The sequence below is a fragment of the Mus caroli genome, chromosome X (assembly GCF_900094665.2).
Source record: "Mus caroli chromosome X, CAROLI_EIJ_v1.1, whole genome shotgun sequence".
In the NCBI taxonomy this organism is placed as follows: Eukaryota; Metazoa; Chordata; class Mammalia; order Rodentia; family Muridae; genus Mus; species Mus caroli.
The window spans coordinates 41,695,620-41,711,409 of record NC_034589.1 but is presented as its reverse complement, the minus strand read 5'-3'; the positions used below and the strand labels follow the sequence as shown (position 1 = coordinate 41,711,409).

Sequence of the window (15,790 nt, the reverse complement as noted above, 5' to 3'; positions counted from 1 at the left end):
AGTACCAAGTTTTCATAGCCCTCAGGTGTAGCATGAAAACATCTAGATAGAAGGTTTACCATTTTCCATCTTCTGTTGACTTAGCCTTAGTGTCACAGGCAGAAGCTCTGAAGGAGGAAAATGATAGCCTCCGCTGGCAGCTGGACGCATACCGGAATGAGGTAGAACTGCTCAAACAGGAACAAGGCAAAGCCCACAGGGAGGATGACCCAAACAAGGAACAGCAGCTGAAACTTCTGCAGCAAGCCCTACAAGGGATGCAACAGGTATGGGCAGTTTGTTCTCCTGTGCTGTTTGCAAGAACAGCATCTGCTTTGTTTGCAAACAGGTGTGCTGAAGCCAAAAGATCAGAAGTTAGTTACTTTAGGCTATTGGTATTGCCTTTATTGTCTTTATGAAAAGTCTCAATTACTTGCATATGATAAAATGATGATCGGTAAGTATGTACTTGGTTAAAACAACAAAGTATAGTATTTTAGAAGAAATAACAAAGACTTCATTCTTGATTTTCATGGAAATGGAAACCATGTAGTAAATACCAGGGTTTTAGGATTGTAACACCAGTTTAGCTTGTATTTTATTTTCACAGCTATGTATGTGACTTTACAAGCACAGAATTCCAAGTATAGAAATTAAAGTGCCGGGCTAGAGACATGACTCAATGATTAAGAGCATATATACTCTTACAGAGGATTAGAGTTTGGTTCCCAGCAGTCCCAGCAAGCATGCTGGACAACTAACAAGCACCTGTACCTCCAGCTTCATGGCCGCCATGGGTACTCACACATATACAAACACATGTAATAAAAATAAAATGAGTGCTAAAGATTCATCTGAATAAGAGGAGAAATAATTAAATCCAATGGAAATTGAATAACAGGTGGTCAGTATCTCAAATGTGATGTGGCCATCACCACAGTGAGCCTCCAATATAAAAGCTGTCAACACCTCCTTTCACTAGAGTGAAGGACTAGTGCTTCTAAGAAAGGATATGATCATATCCTGTCATCACAGTATACCAACCATCTTCCTTACATTTTAACGTGTGCAATGTGTTTCAACTCTGTGCTTTGAAATTATCTAGGGCAAACTAATTGCTGCTTGGAAATCATAAATGGTGAACAGGGAGTCTTCTGGCACTAGCAGCCTTGTGTTCTTATTGCTGCTACCACTGTCTTCCTGGGTGACAAGTAATAGCACATTAATAAGTCACCGTTCCTATTAGCAAAATGTGTGAAAATGCTTACCTTCCTTTACTTGTCACCACAGTTTAATTAGAATACATAAATTATATCAGAGATCTTTCTACCAAAAAAGTGTCCCTGTAGCTAGCCTTCAAAAGGCTTTGACAACATACATTGTACCTTGTTGGAGCTGATGATCTTTTGCAAGTCTGAAAATAAGACTTTGGAAACACCTTTATCCTTGTTTCTCTCTTCTTCCTGTGTTGCTTTTGAAACCATTACACATACAAACAGTTGTGCCACTTCCATGCATAGATCTCAGACGCCTAAAAATTAGCCTTGGGAAAACAGTACTATAAAGAATGAGCAACATTTTCCCATTTTATCGCAAAAGATGTATAATAAACATGTATTAAGACAAAGGAATGTCAGAGATACCTGGCCTGGCTTTAGATCTAACTCTGCTACTTTTTATCTGAATTAATGCATTTATGTGCTAATATACTTAGCACAGTGCTTAGTAAATTAAAGGAAATTCAATAAGCAGTGTTTGTTGCCCTTACTGATAACAAATTCAGTTCCTTGCCTTCTGATACAGAAATAAACATATGTGAGATTTGGATTCATAACTATCTTTCTACACAAACCAAAATTGGTATGGTAGACAACTTTACAAAGAAAATGTTTTTCAACATTAAGTTCATGTCTCCTCAACAATCAAGATAGTTTGTACAGTATTCACTGCACAGCTGGGACAGAGCAGAAGCTAAGTGACTGTGTTTGTGGGTTTCTCTGGTCCTTTATAAAATATAAACAAATTCAGAAGAAATACATAAGAACCAAATTTTTAAATAGTAGAAAGTATCTTGATTTTCCCAAGATACTTTTTCTCTGTGTAGAAAAAGGTACTATTAGTAGAGGGGGAAGTGAGGCTAGTCCACTTGATAGCTAAACTCAGCCAAAGACTGTGTGTGAAGTGTAAGCCTAAATGAGTAATTCCATGATCTGTGCTGTTTCCTGAAGCATCTGCTCAAAGTCCAAGAGGAATACAAAAAGAAAGAAGCTGAGCTTGACAGAATCAAAGACGACAATTTACAGGTAGAACAACTGTTGGAAAATTTTCATGAAAAGGTACAAGTCCTATATCAATCTTTTCTTTTTATCCCTTCCCCCTTCCTCTCTCAGTGATAGTAAAAAGGCCCTAGAAGTTTTTGCAACAGAAGTCAATGTGAAATACTGCTAGTTGGGAATTAAAGTCCCTCTCTGGGCCAGGCATAGTGGTGCACATCTTTAATCCCAGCACTTAGGAGGCAGAGGCAGTCAGATCTCTGAGTTCAAAACCCCCTTTTTGAGAACCCCCTTGTCTCAAAACAAAACAGCCTCCTCTCTGTGGTAAGTCTTGTATCAAGAGGTCTGTTTTTAAGTATGAGAACTTTATCATTTCTAAATATAAATGATAAAGCTTCTGGTTTATATACTTTTCAGTGAATAAAATGTCGTTCCGATTATCATCGTTCCAATTATCATATTCCTCTGTCTTTGCCATTGAAGGAAATCATATTGCATACTTCTTCACCGCCTCATCTCCTCACACCAATAACAACAGAGAAAGCCTATGTGTTCTGGTTTGCTCCCTATTGCTGTGAGAAACACTGTGCCCAAAAGTAACATGGAGAAGGGTTTATTTCCCTTTGCAGCTTACAAGCTCAGGAGTTCTGACTGCAGCAGAGACCATAGAGAAAGGTTACTGGCTTGCTCCTCATAGCACACTCGGTTTGCTTTTTATACAACACCAGGACCATCTGCTCAAAAGGTGGCATCACCCACAGTGGGCTGGGCTTCTCCCATCAATCATTATTAATCAGGAAAAGATGCCCTACAGATTTTCCTACAGGACAATCTGATAGAGTCCATACCTTACCTTAAATTCTGTCATCCCAGATGAGCATACCTTTAACTGAACATTTCATTAAAGCAGGAATGCAACTAGAACACTGACAGTTCTTTACACCCACCCTATCAGGTCAGAGTAACAGCCAATACCAACCAAGTCAGGCATGGTGATACACATTTGAATCCCAAAGCTTAGGAAATTGAAACAGGAACACTACGACTTCAATGTCACCCTCAGCTAAGTAGCAAGTTAGGTGTCAGCCTGGGGTACATGAGACCCTGTCTCAAACAAACAGCCAACACCAAAATAGGGGGATGGGGAGCCTTGTGGAGAAACAAGGAGACATGGTTTTTCTAAAGCCAGATGATAGTAACAAAGAAGAGAAGGTGAAACTTAATGAATGAAGGGAGAACCTGCTCCAAAAAGAACACAGTGAAGACACCTGGGCCAGCCTATTTAGCTTTTGCATGGGTCTGTGGATCACAACAGAGGTGTGTCTTTTTGATGTGTAAAATCTTCTGCTGTCTCTGTCATACCTCTCCAGTCTCACAGGCCTCAATATTCAGCTGAAGTTATCCTCTAGGGAAAAAAAACAAACAAACTTATTGACCAGAACTTGCTGCTGTGTGAAGAGGTAACGTAGGAGCTTGAACCAAGAGTTCACCCTCGGCAATGGTACAGTTCTGCAAGAGCTGCTGTTGATCTTCCTTGCTCAGCTCAGAGACAGAACAGATGCAGGCCCTGGGTGTGTTTACCAGTGTGGGATGTGCCCCAGAGAGCCATTAGGAACTGGCAACCTTGGTGTAGTTGAAACAAATGATTGAAAATGTTTTCTTTCAGAGGCCATTTGCAATATGCTTTTAATTCTTCCACATCATAAAATAAACTCACTTTCCATTTTTGCGGGTGCTATTAAAGAAACGAGCACAATCCCAGAGAAATTCATTTATCAAGCATTTAATTGAAAAGTGCCAAACCTGCTATACTATCAGGACTTTCCTCATGCTATCAGAGTTTCTAAATTGTCCCAGAGCTGCAACATAGCTGTTTCTCTTCCTGAATAAAATGCACCATGTCTCCAGAAGATCCTAGCTAGACCAGGGGCCTCGCTGCTGAGAGCACGCTTACCATCACTCTATAGATTGCCATGACAATTGACTTCAGCACATTTGTAGTAGAGGCAGCTTCCCGCTTTGTGAAAATTTTTGTTTAAAGAAACAACAGGTCAAATGGCACAGAAGAAACGTGTCATATTGTGCTCAATGACAAGTGTTTCTCAAGTGTTTCTCATCTGAGAGGGAATATGCTAAGGAGGACCAGAGAGCCATCTGATGATCAGAAAACTGTGTGAGTCAGAATTTTTCCTGTTATTTCAAGCAAAGCTTCTTTTAGAAGAATTCATGACAGATCATTACAAACTGATTGTCTCCACGAAGCTGATTTGTGACTAAATATTTCAGCCTGACACAATTAGGTTAGGAAGTAAGAGACCATGGCTATCACATTAGACGACAAAAATAATTTCACGTTGAAAGGCAAGCAGTAAGGTTCAGTTTGCTTGGTTTTTGCTTTTGTTTGGGTTTCTTAACAGTAAGCCACCACATGAGCGGTTGACAGTGTTTTGAAGTATAGCAGTATCACTTATGTCTATCTTGCTGGGGGAAAGAACTACCTCCTTGAATATGCTAGTGGAGTTCAAGGAAATACACATCTAATACCACTTCTAATTTGCTTAATGCCAGCCATGATGAATTTGAAATTGGGTTCAGTTGAGTCACAGTTCCATCCTAGATGAATAAGACTTCTCAGAAAATCTGACTATCTTAAATCAAACTCAACTTGTTAAATGCCCACACTTAAGAAATGCCTTACTGGATCATTTAAGGTTGCAAGGGAATTAAAGCAGATGCAAAGCCCCTGCCTTAGAAATGAGCCAGTGTTTTAAATCAGATGTGCCGGAAAACAGCTTGTCTTTCAGCGTAGACCATTCACTTCAGTATAAGCTGTTATCTAGGAAGCTTTGAAGACACCTTTAAAGAACACAGAAGTGGCCCCCTTTCCCCAGGCCTCGTGGGAGGGAAGAAGTGCGAGAGTATCAGAAGCCAGCATGACCGGCTCACGCCTGCTGAGCCCTCCCCAGCACTTTGTTCTAAAAGAAAAGACAGAAGCAGTGGGACTGATGCAGGAGTTTCTTTTACTCCTTCCTCTGAAAGCTTTTACTTCATCTATACAATGCAGAAAGGTGTTTTCCCCTGCACCTAAAGACAGAAAGAGCCACAAACAGTGCCTGCTGGGCGTAAAACTCACCTGAGTATCTCATAAAACCAAACTGCTACACTCAGAAAAAGCCTGACAGACAGTTGATATCTTTATTCATGGTCAGAAGGATTTTAACTGATCTTTAACTTAACAGAGAAGAGAAACAAGAAACGGAGTCTCTAGTCTAGAGATAAATCTTCTAATTTCTAGTTCAAAAGCCAGCATTGATACCTGAGTAGAATGGATGTACATTCTCTACTCAGATGTGGGACTTCCCATGAGCAGAATGTGGATCTAATGTTGAGAGAGACAGAGGGGGAGGGAGGAAGATGAGAATATGAATCAACATACTCATTCATTCATATGAGTGCATATAACCTGAGATGAAACGTTAACTCCCCCATTTCCATTATCCAACAATGCAAATATAGCAAAGCTACCCAATTTATCTTTTCTTTGCTTACCTCACCTGTATGATGGAGATGATATGTGTTTAGCAAGACCTAATATGTAATACACAATGGCATGGAGTCTGCGTCCCACGATTACTTATATATAGCCTAAGAATACAGCCAGAGAAACATAACTGGTTAAGATAAATGTCTACATCCTTGTGCATTTTGACACCATATAAAGATGCTTTGGCTCTGATGGCAATGGTACTTCCTGCCAAGCCTGAAAACAAAAGTTTAGTTCTCAGGTACCACATGGGAGAAGGAGAGAATCAATACAGAAAGTTGTCCTTTGACCTCCACGAGTATAGCATGGTGTGTGTGGGCATGGACACACACACACAGACACACACACCAAATAAATGTTTTTAAAGGGTACTTTGGATTATCTGTGGTGTTTTTAGAATTTGTATTTTCAGCAACCCAAACTGGACTATGTTGTTTTAATGGTACTGTGTTGCTTTTGTGGACCTATTGCTGGGCACAGTGAAGTACACCTGTTATTACTAGGCAACACAATTAGAACTTACCTCTCATCTTTTAATCAAAGTTATATGTTGTACAATTAATTGAAATCAACTCTTTGGACAAATAGGGTTAACTGACCCAGGAAGCATTTTATTCCAGCAGGAAAACTGTGGTTCTAGACTGTGTGCATCAAGCCAAGAAGGTGAGCAACCTCTTGAGAAGACCGCAGTCAGCAATCCTGTCAAATCTGAACGTGAGGCACTGCTAGTGGGTAAGCAAACCAACACACACACACACACACACACACACACACACACAAAACCCATAAGGTACAGAACATGTCTGGCAAGCATGTATGAAGTATGACGGTACAAGAGTCTTAAACATGAGAGATAAAGATCAAGGAAAATTTTTCCATTAAAACTTCTAAGAAGAGCCAGGTGGCATGCCTTTGATCCCAGCACTTGGGAGGCAGAGGCAGGCGGATTTCTGAGTTGGAGGCTAGCCTGGTCTACAAAGTGAGTTCCAGGACAGCCAGGGCTATACGGAGAAATCCTGTCTCAAAACAACAACAAAAACAACAACAAAAAAAAAAACAAAAAACAAACAAACAAAAAAACTTCTAAGAGCTCCAAACCACTTCTGGCTCCTCGTAGCCACTGTCATCCCAAGTGTGCTGTAGTCAGTATTATACTGAGAGTGGGTCAAGTACAGAAGCACATTGTGTGCTTTTAATTGCTCTATAAAGAGAGAGGGGTCCTTGCTCATTCATTCAGAGGGCTAGTCCAGACACTGGTGAGAAAGGCTTTCTCAGATGAGCCTCAGTAGGGAGTGTCGGCTCTTCTGATGCCAGATGAAGGGGTATTTGTCTCTACTTCTCAGCACAACACGTTCTTTGCAATACTACTTTTCCAAGTCTCAAACACCAAGTAGGTATCTGACAGCTTTATTAAATTCCACTCTGATGTAAGTTCAGTTACCTGAAGTTACATTCCACAGGTTTAAAGACAACATCTCTGATTTTGGCTCAGTCTCTGAGCGCCCCAAGGGTCCAGGTTAGTTGACTCTGATGGTCTTCCTGTGGAGTTCCTATCTTCTTTGGCCTCCCCCTCATATGTAGCAGATATTCTGCGTGGTCTTCATGTGGGTCTCAAACAAATGGAGCAGTATCTGTCTCCAAAGCTATTGCCTGTCCATGGGATATGTTCTTCTAGCTGGACTACCTTCTCTGATCTCGGTGGGAGAGGATGCACCTAGCCCCACAGAGACTTGAAGTAACAGGGTGGGGTAGGTGGAATACCAGGGAAACCCTCACCTGATCAAAGAAGAAGGAGGGGAGATGGGGGAAGGATTGTGGGAGGGGGTGACCAGGAGTAGGACAGTGAGCTGGATGATAAATAAATAAATAAATAAATAAACAAATGAGTCTCAAAAATCAGCCCTCACTTTAGATGCCAGACTCATACATCAGATCCCCAAATGTTTGGTCAACATTCACTTATGAAAAAAATTAGCCTCCAAACGATGACACCATTGCATACACTAGCAAGCATTTGCTGAAAGGACCCTGATATAGCTGTCTCTTGTGAGACTAGGCCCGGGCCTAGCAAACACAGAAGTGGATGCTCACAGTCAGCTATTGGATGGACACAGGGCCCCCAATGGAGGAGCTAGAGAAAGTATCCAAGGAGCTAAAGAGATCTGCAACCCTGTACGTGCAACAACATTATGAACTAACCAGTACCCTGGAGCTCTTGACTCTAGCTGCATACGTATCAAAAGATGGCCTAGTCGGCCATCACTAGAAAGAGAGGCCCATTGGGCATGCTAACTTTATATGCCCCAGTACAGGGGAACGCCAGGGCCAAAAAATGGGAATGGGTGGGTAGGGAAGTAGGGGGGAGGGTATGGGGGACTTTTGGGATAGCATTGGAAATGTAATTGAGGAAAATACGTAATAAAAATATTTAAAAAAAAAGAAAAAAATGTTTATTTCGATAGACAGTGTTAGAGTTTCAGTCCATGTTTGGTTGGCACAATTGGTACTTTGGAGCCTACACCAAGGTACCACATCAGAATGACAACATGTGGCAGCATCATTTACCTCATGACCAGGATAAATGACAGACAAGAGAGAGGGGGCTGTGTTTTCCAAAAGCATGCTTTCATGTCCACCAGACCTCACATCTTCAAAGTTCTACTACCTCCACATAGTGCCACAGGATGGGAACTTAGGCTTTATCACAAGAACCTTTGGGTATCATTCCACATGCACACTATAACAGTAAGTCACCCACACTCTGTCCTGTCTTGCTAAAAAGTCAGGAAATTCCATTTACCCCACTCACCAGATTCTCAAACTTGTTAGCACAATTCCCAGAGCTCCAAGAAATAGTGAACTATTGCCAGAATATTGTAGAGCAGCAGTTCTTCAACCTATAGTTTGGGACTTGTTTCGGGGCTCCAAAACACCTTTCAAGGGGGTCACCTAAGAACATCTGAAAATACAGGTATTTACATAAGATTCATAACAGCAAAATTATAGTTATGAAAATACTGTTATGGTTGGGGGTCAGTTCAACCTGAGGAACTATATTAAAGGGCCACAGCATTAGGGGAGAACCCTGCTGTAGAGGATGGAATGCAGGACTGGAGAGATGGAAGAGATACATAGGGCATGAAAAGAAGAAAAAAGGAGTCAAGCCTCTATGCCATGTATGGGCTTGCTCTGCTCCCTTCCCAGCATGTTTCTGTGTTCACCAACTGGAAATCTCTCTAAATGCTGTCATGTCTTTATGGAGGTTTCATTGTGTCAGTGTGGTTTGAAGGTAGAGAACCAAAAAGCCCCCCATGCTCTTAATCACATCTTAGTCTTACTGTTGTGTTGGCCAATCCTTGTGGAAGGGGGTGACCAGGAGTGGGGCAGTGAGCCAGATGTTAAGTGAAATAGATAGATAGATAGATAGATAGATAGATAGATAGATAGATAGATAGATAGATAGGTGAATAAATGAATAAGTAAAATAGATAGATGGAGAAATAGATAGATAGATAGATAGATAGATAGATAGATAGATAGATAGATAGATAGATAGATAGATAGATAGATAGATAGATAGATAGATAGATAAGTGAATAAGTAAAATAGATAGATAGATAGATAGATAGATAGATAGATAGATAGATAGATAGATAGATAGATAGATAGATAGATAGATAGATAGATAGATAGATAGATAGATAGATAGATAGATAGATAGATAGATAGATAGATAGATAGATAGATAGATAGATAGATAGATAGATAGATAAAGTAAGCTAGCAAAGCTAGCCCTGAAGCTAGCAAGGGGCTATCAGCCACGACTCAACATCATACAAGTAGACGTCTAACTAGGCTAGTAGAATATACCTGTAATCCCAGCACTCCGAAGACAGTCAGGAGAATTGTAAATTCAAGTCCAGTCTGGACTATATAGCAAGACTCTGATTCACATAGCAAATTATATTGGAGCCAGCAAGGTGGCTCAGTGGTTAAAGGAACTTTCTGCCAAGGATTACCACCTGAATTTAACCCCAACAATTTACATGATAGAGAGATAGATGACTCTTTCAAATTGTCTGTGACCTCCAGATATACTGTGGCTCAGTCCATATTTGTGCACAAATGATAAATGATAGATAGATAGATAGACATGTGATTTGATGTTTTAAAATTATAATCTATGCAAAAATCTAAACCTAAAAGGTTTAGAATCTCTGTACCAAGAACTGGGATAAAGATTTTATTTTGTCATTACATCACATTGAAAAATGACTCAGGAAACTGTCAATAACTTGTTAGACACTTGTATGCTAGGATACTATAAATGCTAGAATTGTTCTCACTAGAAAATTCAAAATTGCACAGTTAAAGAATTGGACAACCATAGCTTCCAATCTTAATGCCACTAATGCTGAGATTCAGTTCCTCCGTATGCAAACTGGAGAAGCGGCTACTTGTATTACAAGTATTAACATGGTAATTCTCCCATGCAGGACGATAGCCAGCTCTCAGTACACTTACAGTACTAGTCACAGATACTTGTTGGCTTTATGTTCCGTTTGGGAGCTAATGGAGAATTGAGGTTCAGTTTATTTGGTCTTTTAACAAGGATTGGTTAATCCAAGCTTCCTTCCAGAAAGCTGAACCACAAGGTAACTCTATCCCACAATCCAAAGCTTTCCATTCTGACTGGCTTCTGCATATTTGGGAGTATATCTCTCTTCTTGGGGAGTGGGTATTATACTCAGATATAACACTTTGATATGTCCATACGATGCACAGGGGGATCTGCCATTGAGACTTCTAACAAAATCCAACAACTTTGTAACATTTTTCTACTCAGAATTTTTAACAAATTGTCATGGTGACAGAATTATTGGGGAGAGAAGGAAGTCTCTGCAAATGGATAGCCCGAGACAATAAAATATATCCTTCAATGACTAGCTTTTGTTTTGCTTTTTAAAGACCTTAGTCTTTAGCTGGTAGAGAAATCTCCTTTCTAACCTAAGTTCTTTGAAGGTGAACCCACAAAAACTGATTAGTGTTTTTAAACCTCTGAACTTATTTCTTAGCATTTGATACTTTTCCTTAGCCATGACATTTAGACTTTCTTTGAATATGGACTTTTTTTCTTCAGAACTGAAGTTTTTCAACTCAAATCAGAGCTTAGAAATTCAATTTACTTGGTCATTTAAGAATAAAGAAATGATAAAAGTAATAGTATCCCTTTTGAATGGATTTTGTGACTCACCCTCTGTTCCTCCTAGGTTCTCCCAGCCCACCCTTTGCCATCTAATATTTGGAAGGTTTTCATAAAAAATAATTGAATTTCAAGCTATAATTTCAGCTTGTACTATTCTTTGTCAGCCTCTGAAAGGACAGAAAACTTGTACTTTCTAAACCAAATCAGTGTTCACTTATATTTCCTGGTAGTTTTTAAGAAGTTCAATTCTGGAAGATGATTTAAAAGATAGATAAATTCACAAGCATTTAAAAATGAAACCATACAGTTTTTGAACATTTTTTTCTACTTGTTGCCAATTAAGTATTAGAACAATTAATGTGACATCCGTAAGAATTAGGACAGTGGTTGCAGCTGACCCCAGAATTAGACTGAGTGGTAATCCCCCAGGCATTCCTGAAAGTTATAAACTGCTTTAAGAACTCGGTTCTAGGAACACACTTGGGGCTCTCAGGACACAATGGCAGTGACCAGTCATGCCAGTGTAAAGGAAATTTTTGAATTTTCTGTATAAATCAAGTCACAAAATAAAGCCCCAATACAGTACAAGTGGGTCTCCACCTTCCTAATGCTGCAACCTTTACTACAGCTCCTCATGTTGCAGGGACCCCCCAACATTAACATTATGGTTGCTGCTATATCATAAATGTAATTTTGCTACTGTTATAAATCACAATGTAAATATCTGATTGCAGGATGTGTGACCCCTGTGAAAGGGTCATTTGCCTCCCCAAGTGGGTCACAACCCACCGGATGGATTTTGTGACTCACCCTTGTTCTTCCTAGGTTCTCCCAGCCAACTGCACTAGGTTACTAAGTATGTGGTGTGTTTTTCTCATAGGACAGTCTTAATTCCTAAGAACATGAAGGCTAATTGAATGATTGCCAAAACACACATCAAAGTCTACATTCATCTTAAGATTCTAGGATTCAAATTGTTGTCAGTGGTGACAAATGATGGGAGTGACCTCACATGCCAGCTTCACTCTGGGTGGCATTGCAGAGTGAAAGGCAATGAGTGGCGAGAGCCACTAAGTTCACATACCTGCTCTACCAGTTGTCAGCTGACACTTATGTCTTGGTGTTCTCATCTGTAAAATGGGGGTTGATAGTGCCTATGCCATGGGGTTGTTAAAAAGGATTAAATGAATAAAATATATGCAAACTTAAAATACTGATGAGCTTACAGATAGTGTGCGTATGTACTTTTGTCTGTATGATCACTGTCTGTGGATCTCAAGACATTGCATGCTGCCATGTGACCTCTGGGGCATTATCTCCACAGGGATCATCTCCACATTCCTTCACGTCCACCCATTTGGAGCAAGCATTGAATACATCTGTTCCTACTTGAATCGTCTTGATAATAAGGTATGTGTGGAACTCAAATTGGGATGAGAGGATGAAGGGGTTTTTTCTGTGTAGGTGACCTTACTCTCTTCAGGCATTAGCAAGCCATATTACTTGTGGCTCTAAGCAAGTGCCCCTTACTTCCAGTCTCTGTGATTTAATGTATGACCTCCCTCTTAGAAATAATATGACTGTCTGTCCTAGCTTTCCTAAAACTGAACAATGTCCTGAGACTTGACATATTTGGTAGTAAAACTAAGTAAATCCCATGAAAACTAGAAATAACTGGCTAGCCTACTTCTTAGAAGATTCTGACTTACTTCCCTTGATTTCCAGGCAAGCTACCAAATACCCAGCAAATTAACCACTTCTCCACTCTTACCGGTGAGCATTTGCCCCAGGCCTCTAGCCATCACCAACTACCCCCTACCATTACTACTGCTGCTATCTGCTTTGAGAACAGTTGAGGAAGGTAAAATAATGATGGTGATCTGTGGGCCATTTATCTGTGTGATATCTTCCTGAGACGAGCTCACAGATCACATGAAGTAAGGCAAAGTGTCGATTCCCCTGAAAGTCAAGGCATAGCAACAGGGACAGATTCTTGATGGCTCCTCAAAACAAATAAGCTCATGATGTGTCTTTTCCCCCCCAGAAACAACATTTAGCTAATCTTCCCTGTAGATTGTGTCACTATTATTTTACTAAACCAGGCCTCCTAGGAAATACCATTGAGTGTGGATTCCTGACATTATGTTGTCCAAGATGTGAAATCAGAGAACCCTTTGTCTTCTTAGTGAAGGCACTAAGCATATTCTAATTTAGTGATACACTTTCCCCAGTGACCTTTGTGTTAGTTCTAGCTTGCATTGATTCCTTATTTCTCTCTAAGAAGTAATTCTCTTCTATAGCCATATACCCCACTGGGCAGTTAAAGGAAAAATGGAATGGTAGTATCCAGACCATGTGGTCAGTTACAGTTCAGGATACTGAATTATATGTCAGTAAAACATCTCAGATTTTTTTGTTAGTGTTAAAAATAATACACATTGTCGTTGAATGCAAAGCTGGTAGAAACATAATGAAGAAAAAGCAAGGTAGCCCCACCCCAAGGATTCTATTTTAGCCTGTAATTTCAGACTCTTTTTCCATATCTATACCACATCTACCAACATTTACGTAGCTACATCCACTATCTATTCCCAGTTTTTGAAATGAGAGTTCTACTCTTTGTAGTAATTTACAGTGTTCTTCTTTCATTCCAGTGGATCTCCTTTACCACAAGCATTGGGAGGAGGGCACAACTTCACTCCTAGATAGGGCCCAGCCCCACCCAGCCCCAGCAACATCCTGCCAGAATAATGTCAAGACCTTCCAGTGAGGGCTTTAAAGGGTACCTAAATTTTGTGTGGAGTAACTCCAGGCTTCTAATTTAAGGTTTCCCCTGTTGGTTATCAGTGTGTGGGTGGTAGAAGAAAGGAATAAAGGATACATCAAAGTAGGAAGAGTTATCATTTTCCTTTGTGGGCTGATGCATATATGGAGAATTCTATTCCACTGACAGACATTTCTGACTCTGTCCCCTCCAAAAAGGTGTCATAGCTTCATTACCCCTGGCTATAGCATGCCCAACAAAGAGCATGCTCAGTTGGCTACAGGCCCAAACTTCTCTACGAAACTGACATCAGCTCTTTGCAAAAGCAATTCATTGGACGGTGTCCAGTAGTCCCAGCATATGAACATCGGTGTCTGAAAACCACTCCAGCCACACACACAAATTCATAAGGCCAGATAAGAGATGCCCACTGTCCTCAGAACACATAGCAGCAGGTGGCCAGGGATGGAAAACTAGTTGTGATTGAATGATGTCCTCTGTGTCCCACAGATCAGCACCAGTGATGTGGAATCTCTCATGAGTAGACTCCAGCATACCTTCAGACAGGAAATGACTGGAGTTGGAGCCAGCCTGGAGAAGAGATGGAAATTCTGTGGTTTTGAGGGCTTGAAGCTGACCTGAAGCTCTTTGCCTAGAATTAGAGATCCTGAAAATAAATGTGTGCTTGACAAGCTTAGGATGTGAATTTTGTCCTCAGTGGTTTTCAAGTGGACATTGCTTTCAATTTGTCGGTTCATTCCCGAGTCTCTTTCAAGTTAAAATAAGGATCCTAGAATAGCTTCTCAAGCTACAGGTCCTAAAAAGAAATTGCCTCAAACCTCAAGTGCTGTAACTTTCTCCTATTTCTAGCAATTGGTTGACTTGTCTTAAAAGTAATAGTGAAAAATTCCTGAGACTAAAGCGTATTTGGAGTGTTTTCAGTGTCTGTACTACTGCTGTAGACCTTGTACTTTTTCAACGCTGTTAGCTGCAGTGTTTTGATGATTTGTATGTGCTCTGTGTTTCCAGATTTCTCTTCACAGGTTGCTACTGGTAAAAGGAGTGAGAGGGATGCTAGGAACCCCCTGTAACTGCCATTGTCTTTCTCATCTACAGTAAACACTAAAAGAATAACCCATCTGTGTCTTCTCCAAGGTGCTTCACCAGTTCACCTTTGAAATAAAAAAGCATGAACTGTGGCTTTTTGTAAAAATACTGTGAACCAAAAGTTGACAAACGTTCCAAAGTTATTTTCTCTAATAGATAAAAGGTCTATTTCAGAATTTTAAAACAAGAAATCTAGATGGATTCATGGGAAGTCTTCAGTATGACTACTGTGTTTGTGCTTTTCAGAACTACTTGTAAATAGTCTGCTTTTAAAAGAGGGCATGTTTAGTTTTCTATGAATTAAAATGCAGTCAGGTGTGGGCACATGTGCACACACATTGGCAGAAGGGATTTATTTTGGTAGTCCTTTCCTCTGGCCTTCCTACTGTCTGTTGATCCCATTTTTTCCTGCTGTTAGTGTGTTGAAATGCAAACTGTGTACTGCTGTAAATACTGTTTACTTCAATGCTGGATGTTTGTAAAGAACTGATGTGAGTATTGAAAGTAAAGAAATAATGAATAAATGATGGACTGGGGTGTGAGGCTTCCTGCAGATGCGTCAGCTCCATCCAGAATGCTTGACTGACAGGGACTCCTCCGGTTCCCTCATACCCACCTGTACATTGTAGTGGCCTCACCACCTGTAAGTGGACTATTCAGGAAGTCCTGCTTGGTAGGAAAAGAAAAGAAAGGGTAGACTTGGATGGAGGCTGTTCCTCGAAGGTATAAACGGTCTTTATTATTTTTTGTGGTGGTAATGGTGGTACTTCTAATTACACAATCATGCTCTCCCTTGAGCTCTGTTGAAGGTAAGAAAATACACTGAAGGAATATAGCCAGTAAGAGTATTTCCTGAAAATACTTTGCAAATGAGATGTGATCAGTATTCAGAGATATATTTTTAAAATATAAATATT

At 40.2% G+C, this 15,790-nt stretch overlaps 1 protein-coding gene across 8 annotated transcripts in view; it reads left to right on the top strand.

Annotated features, from left to right (window-relative positions):
* The window catches only part of Enox2 (ecto-NOX disulfide-thiol exchanger 2), a 281,316-nt gene extending 265,919 nt beyond the window's left edge, over nt 1–15,397 (top strand). For 5 of the 8 annotated variants that reach the window (XM_029472964.1, XM_029472962.1, XM_029472963.1 and 2 more), the window contains 6 exons: nt 85–266; nt 2,208–2,315; nt 6,417–6,528; nt 12,327–12,412; nt 12,728–12,775; nt 14,277–15,397. In XM_029472964.1, coding sequence (XP_029328824.1) covers nt 85–266; nt 2,208–2,315; nt 6,417–6,528; nt 12,327–12,412; nt 12,728–12,775; nt 14,277–14,408 — 668 coding nt within the window. In that variant the 3' untranslated portion in view covers nt 14,409–15,397. The remainder of the gene's footprint in view (nt 1–84; nt 267–2,207; nt 2,316–6,416; nt 6,529–12,326; nt 12,413–12,727; nt 12,776–14,276) is intronic. The other 3 variants (XM_021152914.2, XM_029472966.1, XM_029472965.1) reach the window with 3 other exon arrangements.
* Nucleotides 15,398–15,790: the final 393 nt, after the last annotated feature.